The 12,807-nt window shown below is 41.3% G+C and overlaps 1 protein-coding gene across 1 annotated transcript; it reads right to left on the reverse strand.

Moving 5' to 3' along the window:
• Positions 1-5,566: 5,566 nt before the first annotated feature.
• creld2 (cysteine-rich with EGF-like domains 2) lies at positions 5,567-12,733 on the reverse strand. The gene is made up of 10 exons (XM_062517948.1): positions 12,374-12,733; positions 12,157-12,239; positions 11,936-12,046; positions 11,522-11,613; positions 10,543-10,719; positions 10,023-10,121; positions 9,837-9,920; positions 8,321-8,416; positions 8,011-8,151; positions 5,567-6,097 (listed from the first exon to the last, which is right to left on the reverse strand). Exons 1-10 carry the CDS (start codon positions 12,500-12,502, stop codon positions 6,024-6,026), a joined length of 1,086 nt encoding a protein of 361 aa, XP_062373932.1. The 5' UTR covers positions 12,503-12,733; the 3' UTR covers positions 5,567-6,023.
• Between the last annotated feature and the right edge of the window lie 74 nt (positions 12,734-12,807).

Here is a 12,807-nt window from a genome sequence, read left to right on the forward strand (position 1 = left end):
TGGGTTGTTCCACCCAAACAAAGCACAAATGTTCTTAACACAAGTCCTTCATTGTTCCATTTGTGTAGAGAGCAGAGTCTCCATATATTCTTGCTTTATATTTCATTAATATTCTTGACCTGGTTCCTTTGGCAACAGGTGTATGTTGTGTGTGTGTGTGTGTGTGTGTGTGTGTGTGTGTGTGTGTGTGTGTGTGTGTGTGTGTGTGTGTGTGTGTGTGTGTGTGTGTGTGTGTGTGTGTGTGTGTGTCTGTGTGTCTGTGTGTGTGCATGCGTATGTTGGTCTGACAACTCTAAACTCGGCTCTCACTTGCCTCTTTGTTTGGAGGGGAACAGGTCTGGGGTGCAGTGTGGAAACTCAGGCCTTGCTCACAGAGTTCCTGTGTGTGCCAGGGAGCAAGGTGACGCCAGACGCCACAGAGAGACTGTTGTTTGGGTGGGGGAGCGCTGGGAACAAGCTGTGTGTGGCGGGAGCCTCTACATCTGTTTCCAGTTAGGCTCTTTCTGTGAGTCCATATTGGAATTTAAAACAAGTGCCCTCCTTCGATGCACTCGCTCTCTCTCTCTCTCCTGCACTTTTTCAAATACTCCTCCCCTCTATCCATATGGAGACAACTTTCAGAGTGTTGCTGGAGAACTGAGACAGAGTGAAAAGTGAAAGCCAAGTGGGTGGGAAAGTGAGTGAGATTGAGGTAATTAGTTGTGACTTCGTGTTCTGTGTAATATTACTAGTATCATGTCACTGTGACAAAGGAATGAAAGGTGAGAAAAAAAGTAGCAAAAAAATGTTTCCTTTTGCGGATCACAATATGCTATACACTCTCTGTAAACTGTGCTAGCCAATGTCAGCTGAAGTGGGGATCATAGATGTCAGTGTCTCTACAACTAACTTTTCATTTTGGGCAATGCTTAGTCAAAATCGAGGGCCTGCATATTACATAATGTGAGTTGTGTTCGCTCCCATCTGGGCTCCAGTATCTTGGCCTGCGCTCTCTTGTGAGTGTGAGTGTGTGTGGGCAGCAGCAGGAAGAGTGGGCTGAGGGAGCCCTACTGTTCTAGCGGCAGGCGGGAGCTGGTGCCTGTGATGATGCACACACACACACACACACACACACACACACACACACACACACACACACACACACACACGCCGTATAGTCATTACTGAATCAATGGGGAGCCAAAAATGAAACTTGGCAAAAAAAAGAGAAAAAGATTCATTCTTATTTATTCACTTTTTCTTTTCCTCAATCACTTTCTTGTTTTTTTGTATGACTTTCATCAATTATCTCTAAATAGCAAAATCAGGGACAAATAATCTCGGTGCAGGCCTTGACAAAGAGGTCAAAAGGTTGACTGAACTTGAGGAGCGTGTGTCGGTCTTGGAATAACACTCGTGTTCTTAGGCCAGATATGCCTAATATCCCAATTATTTCATTCAGTCAATGAGCCGATTTGAAAGTGGTCAAAAGCTCTCTGAGAGGGATTAAAATGTCACACATACCACTGAGTGTGGAGATAGAATTGAGAAGGCATGTGGAAAGTAAAGCAGCCTGTTTAGAGTTGAGTCGCCCAGATTGCACTCGTGGTTTGGTATTTTCCCCCTAATTGGGCCTGTGTACACAAGGTGCATGTCCTGTCACTGCGTGTCTGCACATTCCTCACCGGATTGCAGCTCTTTCATTGCAGGTGTCTCACTCACGAGGACCTTTACTCTCCCCCCAACTTCACCGTCCCACATTCGCTTTACACTGGAGGAGGATGGGAAGACTACCTACCAGACAGGAAGTTATGCATGTGATCAAAACAAATTGTAGTGGTGGTGGTGGGGGTGGTGGGGGTGGGGGTGGGGGTGGGGGTGGCAGGGGGAGTCGATCAGCTATGCCCTCTGCAGGTTACTGAAGTTCTTTGTAGGACTCTGTAATATAGCAAACCCAATCTCCATTTTTCTGGGGAAAAAATGATGATGTTTTATATGGAATCACATGATATTTCTGAGGAATTTCAGGGACTTGGCTAGTGTCCATATTTTCCAGTACATCAGGTACCATCATTCCATTCATGTGAGCCACTTGTCAAATCTGCCACCTAGTGGGGGACAGACAGCACATTTAACTGAATAACAGCCACGGTTAAAGCGTGCGGCTCCTGTGGCTCCCGAAGGCTACATGATATTGGTGATATCACGTAACAAAATCTCTAAACAACCAACTAGCTGGTCAAATTAAGTGATGGGACTCACAGCATAGATGCCTGTAATATAAGAAACCAATTTGGTGATGAGTTCACAGCCTACTTTGCTCTTAGATCATATCATCAGGGCCCACCATTTAATGTTAGAAAACATACTAATTATTAATGTGAGATGATGTGATACTTTAAAGCTGGAGTTTGGCTAGTTGGGCATCTAGGAAAGCCTAATTTCACAAAATAATATGAATGTGCAGTCTAACGTCCCCATATGTTACACATACAGCGTTCTGCCATCTCCAGTCTCCTTTGAGTGGCTTTACTCAATGCCAGTGTTGGCAGAATGAAAATTGGCATTGTCGTAAAGCTCTATTACGGGGTAGAACTCTGACCTAGATCTAAAGCCTAAATAAGTGATGTGATCCATGTGCCCTGTTATTAACTGCTCTATTATTATCCTACTCTCCGGGTGTATAATTTAAGCAATTGTCTGATATTTTTGTATTATTTCTTAACAAGCATCTTGAAATAAACTCCCCGCTTGGAGCACGGAGACCGAAAAACCCTGATTTCTGTCATGCATCCTAATCGCATTCTACATGCATGAGGTCTTCAACCGTGTCTTCCTGACAGTGGATTCTGAGCATGTCCTGTCAGAGGGCCAGTGAGGCATAATCACATACGTGCACATGACTGCCACTGGAGCGTTAGCATGAGAGGTGAGCCCAGAGGAGAGGAGAGGGGATGCTGTGCAGCTCAGCCAGCGCCACAGAGCGCTGATATACGCCCCAAAATGCTGACCTGGCACAAGCCGCCCGCCGGGGAGCCACGCTGAGCCAGCAGCGCTTCACCTCACAGGAATCGGACTGCAGAATCATCAGTCTCTCTCTCTCTCTCTCTCTCTCTCTCTCTCTCACACACCCATACCCCCCCCCCACACACACACACATACATACATAGTCACTCACACACATAGACTGTGTGACTGACTATATATACACTGACACTGCCATCTCTTGTGTATCACTGAATTTGTTTTATTATCATAGCTCTATTCTCTAGCATGGACATCAGTATCATGTGTGTGAATCTGTGTGGTCCTCTAATCAGAGGTCTAGTGAGCGTGCCTGTAAAATGATCTGTCAACAAACATGTGCAAAGTGTTACAGCAATGCATAACACACAGCAGTGGGATCAGTGTGTTGTGAACTTTCACAACCAGCGACGGCTCACATGGCACTGTTGCGTCACCTGCATCATCTGTGAGAGCTGTGAGAAGTCAACCCATTTAACCTGTTGCCAGGGGTTCCTTGGAAGTCTCTGAATACAAAACAGTGGTGCTTTGAAATCACCCTTGATGTTTTAGATTTCATGTCTTTCAGCTGCACGCAACTTGGATCTGTTTGTCTGTTATACAACTCCCAGTAGGTGGTCAGTCACAAGAGTGTGTGAATTCCCCTGCTGAACTGTTATACGATTTCAAACAGGAACAATTTTATTCTCAATCTTGTGCAGGGTTGCCCTCCAGATAAAACAAAACCATATGAGTTAATATTGGTCAGGAAATGAATTGCCTTGATAACACAAACTCAGACGTCTGCTACATATTAACTTCTTCTTAATAAGCAGAATAGAAGCCTGTATCCCAGAAGTACATGTTGTAGCTATTGTGCTCTCTCATACTGAGCCCCTTTCCGGACTAATTTGTCCACTTCTTCAATTAGACCACACCAAAATAAAAACATACCCGATGCATTACTCCTGAATCTATCAAAATGGTAAACAAAAATGATGAACTATCAAATCAAGTTCAAAACAGGAAATGTGTCTCTATCCTTTTGTGTATTTGTGTGTTTTTTCCTGGGTTATGAAAACCACTCTGTTCAATCCCAAATCTGTGAGATCCTCATCAGCCTTGACCACAAAGATTGCGTGCAAACCCAAAGGTACCAAACAAAGTAATAAAGGAGATCAAAGCTTTTCTCATTGAATTCACTAAGTGTGTATATGAGATCAGACTAGACACACAGACACAAACACACCGGCTAGTTCAAAGAATGACGCATCAATCTATCTCACTTGTCTACAAAATCTCTTCAAAGTGCACAAGGATGGCTGAGTGAAGGCCACTCCCTCTGATGTCTACGAGAGTACAGTCCTGGTAAGAACTCATTACACTGAACTGTTTACCTTCACAGAAACGCTTTCAAGAGTTCAGAGACAAACCAAAAAAAAAAATAACTGAGAATATGAGAGAACAGTTTACAATAAAATGTCGATCCGCCCCAAAAGACATTCACACCGAACACCAAATTAAACAGTTGAAGTAAGCAATATTATGGTCATATTGTGATTGAGAGGTCAATTCGGAGTGAATATAGTCAGGTTTGCACAAAAGTGCTGATCTTGGCCCGGTTGGTCCTCCCAAGATCAAGTGTAGGCATACTCTGATTCCAAATGGTGCCAAAATTTGTCCAACTTTATTGATGGTGTTTTGCTGTGGAGCTCTGAGTAGGCAAAGCGGGTAGCCACAACAGAGAGAAAGACAGGGAAGGAGGTGACCACATCACACACAAAGTCCTGAACGAAAGCACATGGCACAGCTGCACCTCAGTCAGAGTCCAAACCACAGAGTGGGAGGGGATGGGGTGAACCTGTGCTCTCGCTCTCTCGCTCTCTCTCCACCACCCGGGGAGCTTTACCTGAGGGGCTCCATCTGAACAAAATTCACTTTGGGTCAACTTCTCTTCCACTAACCCAAAGACATATGCACTGAGCACTGACATCCCAGCATGCTCTGGGTGAGTTGGCAGTGTCCTTGTGGTCACCCTGGCCTGAGTGAGACCACATGCACCACAGCTGAGCATTACTGGCAGAGCAAAACCACAACAAAGCAAAGGGAAGAGCTATGCTGCACTCAGTTTAAGATGTACCAGTCCGTTTCAGTGGGCTCTCAGGGCATATAGAACTCTTCCCCAGGGATCTACTCGATACATTTCATACAGTCTAATTTAAAGTTCAGGCTATATATGTTCAAAACCTCCGTCCTTACTCAGGAGTTGTTTCAAATGAGTTCTTTTAACAGTATGGGTCACTGGAAAAGTATCATCACGAAGACAGTGGAGGGTAAATAAGGGGGAATTGAGGGATTACATCTGCAGTTGAAAGCCCCGGTTCAAGGATGTGTTACAACAAGCTCTTAACCCAACTCTCTTGCAGCAGTCTGTCAAGCAACTACAAACAAAGCAGCTCATTGCCATGAGACATGCACCATCTGAGATAACATCTGCTCATAGGGGCTAGGTAACACAATTCAACACAATAAAAGTAGGACATCAGAAGAACTTTTTTTTCTAAAAAAGACATCTTCATCTTTCATGTTTTCTTTATTTAATGTCGGTAAATTTCCATTTCCCCCAACTTTCCTTTTTTTTCTGGGCTATGCTGCCATCTGGTGTTCATTCTAAAACCAGCAGAGGTGCTGTTTTCACTGTCCTCTGATGAGGGACAAAGGAGGGAAACATTACTAGCTGCTTGGTTACAAACACAATAAGACCTCTTATTAAAACAATTAAAGGTTGGCTTGAAAAACAATGTTTCCTCCTAGTCACAGGGCAACAAAAACAACTTACACTCAGAAAATGAGACAGATTTGACCTCTATTCCACGGGCCAGTTCCTGGTATAAAATTGCCTTAAATTGAGGCAGTTCAGTTCAGTGAGGGCCATATTGTCCAAAGCATCATTCAACTCATGACATGCTGCTTGTGAGGGACCAACACAGTGCTTTAGCGCCCCCTTGTGTTCAATCCAGGAATTAAAAATCAGAGTGGCATCACAGGTCCTCATGCGCCGCAGGCTTCTCACTATCAGGGGCTTGTTGATCTTCAGATGATTGTTGATTCTCCTCTAAGAATAAGAAGAAAGAGATGCCATGAGTCCTATGCAACTTCCTGTGTGAATCATACAACTCATCAACAGAAACAAAATTCTTTTTACAACACTTTTACTTTGCTCTCGGAGTATTTAAGAAAATTCCATTATAGCTAAATTAATTGTTTAAAATGACTCAGAATGTTTTAAGATAATGTTCAATGTACAACATGTCTAATTGCTGGTGCTTAAGATAAGCTGCTGTGCCCATAGCAAGCTAACAGTCAGGCTTGATTAATTCCAGTATTAGCTCGGGTGTCTTATCTTGACACTCAAACTGCAAAAAATGAAATCTAATCTAGTGTAATTATCTTATATTAAGATCAAAAATCTATTTGGTATTGTTTTAAGTATGAAAATACTTAACTAGCACTCTCTCAAAAGATAATGTCACTTAATTTAAGAAGACTTTGACTTATTTTAAGGAGTCTTATCAAGACAAATTTACTTACTGCACTAAATGTGATTGTTTTACGACAAATTTACTTACTGCACTGGCAGATAATTTTGCTTGTTTTCAGGAAGAATTGACATAAAATAAGACAAGCTTTTCTTAAATTAAGTCAAATGATTTCAAAAGAAAGCACTAGGTAAGTGTCTGAAAACAATACCAACTAGTTTTTTTTATTTTTTTTTATCTCGATATAAGATTAAAACACTTGGTGAGATTTTATTAGACAAGCAGTTTTTTTGCAGTGTGGACATTGTGTTCGGGTGTATCTTATCTTCCTTTATCTGTTACAACCCTGTTTCCAAAAAAGCTGTGACGCTGTGTAAATAAAAGCAGAATGTGATCTGCAATTCTCATAAACACATATTTAGTTGAAAAAAGGACATAGATGACATATCAAATGTTGAAACTGACAAAGTTGACTATCTCATGAAAATTGTATGCTCATTTTATTTTTCATGCCAGCAACATCTAAAAAAGAAGTTGAGACAGGAGCAACAAAGGCTGACAACAGCTTTAAGAAAACATGAGGAGTAAGATTTCAGAACTAATTAGGTTAACTAGCACCACGATTGGCTATACAAAGCATAGAGTACAAAGTCTCAGAGAGTCTCTCAGACCTAAAGATGTAAAGGTATTCATCCCTCTATGAAAGCCTGTGTGGGCAAGATGAGAATAATGCTCTTCAATATGAAATTGTGAAACATTTGGAAATTTCATCATCTATACACTAATCCAGCGAAACACGGAAGTAACACAAAACCGCCATTACTGCGTGCCTGGCTGCTAAGAAATTAGCCTGTTGGTTCCATAGGCGGCTGTTGCTGAAGTTAGCTGTCATTAATACACGTCTTAATACCTTATGGTGTTAATAAATTACCTTCATTGGTAAGTTTTGGTACAGTCTGACATCATTGATCCAATGTTCCCTTTCACCTGACATTTTCATTCATTAGCAGTCCTCTCGGTAGACATTCTCTGACAGGATGCTTTCATTGAAAAGCACAGACAAGTGTCACTCGTCACACTCGCAGGCACGCAGTAATGGCGATATTCAAGATGGCAGCGCCCATAAAGTTCGCGCTGGATTAGTGTATAGTAGGCTACTTCATTAAAATATTCAGAGAGGGAAAGCAACACAATGCCCTGTCCCAACTTTTTTGTGACATGTTGCTGGCATCAAATTAAAAATAAACATATACTTTCCAAAAAACAATCTCTGTCTTTGCACCATTTTCAACTACATTGCATATCACAGTATTTTGTTTATGTTTACATTTCACACAGCATCCTAACTTTTTTTGAAGAAGGGGTTGCATTAGCTCAGGTTTAAGTGTCACATATTGCCAGACTGGTGTTGTTTGGCATGGCAGTGGGTAATGTTTTAATTCCTCACAATGGAGACATTAAAGCCATACTTTACAATATCCGTACTTACCTAATGTGGCAGTTGGAATGCAGGCTCCGTCCTCTTCATGGAAACCTACAGCACACTGGCACTTGTAGCTTCCAATGGTGTTGAGGCACTCCTGGTGCTCCTCAGTGCATACAGATTCAGGCTGATCACACTCGTTAATATCTATCAACAGAACAGGAAGACAGAGCCGATGTTCAAGCCCATTCTTGAAGGAAGTGTTCAGTATTGTGAATCTTATATGATTTAAACCTATAATCCTCTACTGTGTTCTATAATACAGAACTCTTGTAACTACATCTAGAGTCACAGACATAAATGATTAGGTGTTTACCGATGCATTTGCCTTCCTCCTCCGTGAATCCTTCCGAGCAGGCTAGACACTGGTCGGGTCCAGGCCCTTTACAGCCAGAACAGACCTTGTCGCAAGCTAGAAAACAGAGAACAAAACGTTTTATCATATCGGTATGTAGATGCAACTATACTGCACAAGATAGCTATAGAACTGGGGCGGTGGTAGTGCAGTAGTTAAGGAGCTCGGCTAGCATGCAGTAGCCTGAAAAGTTGTGGGTTCAATTTCCCCCTTCTACCATTGTGCCCTTGAGCAAGGCACATAACCCCAAGTTGCTCCAGAGATAATGGCCCTTGTATGACATACCGTCATCATACCCCTTTGAAATAGTTACTTTTTTGTCTTACAGCCTGAAATCAAAACCCATTGAAAAAAAACTTTTTATTTACAAATGTAGTAAATAAAAACAAACATTCCCACAACATAATGTTGCCCCACCATGCTTCACAGTAGGTATGGTATGTTTTGGGGTGGTGTACTGTGTTTGGTTTTCGCCAAACATAGCACTTGGAGTTCAGTGCAAAAACTCATCTGAAATATTCTGCTACCACGTGGAAGAAGGTTTTATGGTCACGAGACTAAGATTGACCTTTTTGGACTGAACTCCAGGCACTAACCTACAAGTGAAGCATGGTGGGGGCAACATTATGTTGTGGGGATGTTTCTCTTCAGCGGGGACTGGGCAATTGGTCAGGATAGAAGGGAAAATGGATGCTACCAAGTACACCCAATTTTTTTAGGAAAACCTGCATTCCTATGTTAGACAGCTGAAGATGGGCAGGTCATTCACCTTCCAACATCCTAAACATACTGCCAAAAGAACAAAGCAGTGGCTTAAGGATAGGAAGGTGAATGTCCTTGAGTGGCCAAGTTAGAGCCCTGACTTAAATCCTATAGAAAATCTGTGGATTGACTTGAAGAAAGCAGTCCATCACCATTCTTCACATAATTTGCCTGAATTTGAACAATTCTGCAAGGAAGATGGGGCAAATAGTCCCCAATCTAGGTGTGCAAAGCTAATAGAGACATATCCAAACAGATTGATATAATTAAAGCAAAAGGAGGCTCTACAAAGTATCAAATCAGGGGTAAGCTAGGCTATGTGGGATGGATAGCCCATCTGAATGTTTTTGGATGCCGCCTGTGATTTATTATTTTTGACTAGCTGCGGTGGAAATCAAGGGCAAATAGTAATCGAAATAGTAATAGAAAGTAAGTCTATTCTAAGGTATAGACCACAAAAATAGACTTGATAGGCCCGCCAAACACTGCCGGAACGATAAGAACGAACGATATTTTACGTTCCGAACCGATTCAGGAACGATATGTTGGTGGCGGAACGCAAGAACGAAAACGTTAAACATAGCTGAACCGTTCGGAACGGAACGATTGAAAAATAATTTCGTTTTCAAGCCCTACTTTGGAGTGACAATAGTATCGGCTAAATTAATAAATGCAAATGCAGAAAATAATACTAAAATACTTTTAGAAGTCTTACCTTTGCAGGAGTATGAGCCAGGAGTGTTTAAGCAATACTGATCCTCTTTACATGAGGAAGAATCCTCAGTACACTCATCAACATCTTTAAAGAAATATGTTGATTAATATTACGAACTACTGGAAGAAAAACAAATAGCTGTGTTCTCAATTTCCATAATTTTGCAAGAACCAATGATTTCCCTACCAATGCACGCCTCATCGTCATCCTCCTCCCACCCATCTTTGCAGTCATCACAGTCCTTATTGGTGGGGCCTGTGCAGGTTTTACAAGAGGTGTGGCACTCTGTAGAAGAGCAGTTCTTAGACTTGAAACTAAACAAAGTTGAGACATTTCCTTTACATATACATTTCAAACATGATCTATGACAGAACTACTATGGCCTATTTAAAAATGACTGGATTTAGACTGGAATTAAGTTCTGTTCATATTATAGCATTGATATTGGTTGCTATAGTAATTATTTAGACGTGAGCGCACTGGACAGTGGTTCTGACAGCTTAGAAGAAGAGAATTTAAAAAAGGCACTCAAAATTGTTCTATAATATATCAAAATCAGATTTAAATCAGACCAGCAAGTAAGTAAACACATTTGTAAAAACAGCCTCATTCTTCAAAGCAGCTGTAAAGTGACACTAAACATTTAAACTCAGTTAGTCTCAAAGGCTCTCAGCAAGTAAAGTTTCAATAGCAGTTTCAAATGTACCTGTACAAAGAGAGAACGTGTCATTTCTTTCCTTGCTGAAGTATCCATCAGTGCAGTCCAGACAGAGCTCCCCTTTGTATCCACGGTTGCAAAGGCACTTGCCATTGCCTCCCCTTGTCCCTTCACCATCACACCGGCCATTACCATGGCAAGGTTTCTCTGATCCTCCAACACAGCCTGATCAGCAAACAGACCATTAGACCAACAGACCAGTGTGTTTTCTTCAGATTCAGGGACATCCTTAACTGATAAATGATAGAAACGTCTTCAGGCATCACCAAAGGTGATATATTATGCACAACAAATGTTTCCACCTAGAAGGAGCTGTAGGTCTTTTGTTGCCTGAAAACTGCTTTCTACTACTTTCATCTAGTATCATGTTCATTAGAGGGTTTCTATGTGATTTAATAAGTGAAATGTAAAGCCTTTTAAGACTGGTATGAACAAAAGGCCTATTCTACAGCCATACTTTAAGACTGTGTGTCCCAATATAAATAAAGAGTCCCAAGGTGCCTCTCATTCAAGGTTTATACGTCCTCCCTCGCTCCTCGGGCCTCGATCCTCACTGATCTACATAAAGAAAGATAGAAGAAGGGATAGACTATCCCATTGTTGCCGCCCCATCATTTTTTATGTACATCAGTGAGGATCGAGGCCCGAGGAGTGAGGGAGGACGTATAAACGCTGAATGAGAGGCACCTCCAGAATTACTGTAAGTACACTTGTACTTCTTTCCAGGCTACAACATATCAGATATCAGTTTCACATTAATATTGTTTCTATTACATCATTATTTAACTGTACAACTACAATACTGAACCACTACAATGTATGTCACCGAGACAAAAACCTCTTAAAAAGTGAAGAAATATGGTCAAAGGTAAAAAAACCAACCAACCAAACAAACAAACGACATACATTTTCAGAGGTGAATGTATGTCTACACTCTCAAACGCTACATCTGAGTTTCAAGACCTACCATTGCAGTCTGGGCCAAATGTTCCACTGGGACAGCATACTTTGATGGTCTCAATGCAAAACCATTTGAAAATGTCAGGGTGCTTTGATTTCCTGAAGTAAACGAGATATCATTTTAATGTTATGAATGATTAGGTCTATGGAATTAAAGGTGCTCTAAGCGATGTTGGGTAACATCACTCTGTTAACATTCAAATAAAATAGCTACTCACAACTCCCTCCCCCCCCTCCCTTAAAACACGCATCTAGTCAGTGATTGGCTGGAACAGTTCATGTTTTTTAGGTCCAGGCTGGACCAAATGTTCTAGCTAAGAAACTGTGTAACATTGCTTCGAGCACCTTTAATTTCAATAATCCAATTAAACATATGGAATGGTCAAGTCAAAAGTAGCATGAGAAATCTACAGATTCCAACCTCTTGAACCACCAAGTTTCAAAGTGGTCCTCATGCTCTTCTACCATCTGATTACACTCAAAGCTGCTGCTGTCACACAGTCCTTCAACAATCTCCACCAGACGAATCTCACTGGATGGGGAAAAGAGTGCACAATGTAGTACAACAGCAAAAGCATGCAATATCCAGTTAGAGAACTAAATGAGAACAAATGATTGACCTATGAAAGAGCATTACTTTACCTGGTCTCATATTTGGACAATGCCCTCTCCTCCCATGCTGTATTTCCACCACCAAAATTCTGCTTAACCGTTCTATCAAAACCCTTGAAAGTATGGTGTCACAATTCAAAAGTGTTACAAATAGGTATAGGTCCAGAATAGGTAACTTTGTAGTATGACTTCTGATGGTCAATGTTAGGTCAAGACATCTAGTCATTCCATAGCACGTCAGCCTTACCTTGTTGAAATTGTCTGCAATCTGTCTACATGTTGAGCAAGAACTTTTCAAATCTTTCGTGTAGCTGTAATGCACTTGTAAAAGTAAAAATACTACATAAAATGAAGTAATCGATATCCTGGTTGGCATTTTCCCATTCAACTTCGCTATTAGCTGATTAGCAAACGTAACCACCACGCTAGAAAATCTGATGTAACAGTTTTGTCAGCGTCTAAAACATACTGACGTGTTGGTGAAGAAACATCGCTTATAACCGCTACAATGAATATATCAAGACAATAGGCAAGGCTTTATAGTAAAGTAAATTTACATGCCGGTTGAAGAAAAAGCCACACATTTTCGATTTCCGCGTCAGCTTGTGATTACGATTGTGGCTCATTTTGATTGGTCAAGTTCATACATCAGTCATTTTGTAAGCCAATGTAACATCGCCA

This window comes from Sardina pilchardus, chromosome 17 (genome assembly GCF_963854185.1).
Source record: "Sardina pilchardus chromosome 17, fSarPil1.1, whole genome shotgun sequence".
In the NCBI taxonomy this organism is placed as follows: domain Eukaryota; kingdom Metazoa; phylum Chordata; class Actinopteri; order Clupeiformes; family Clupeidae; genus Sardina; species Sardina pilchardus.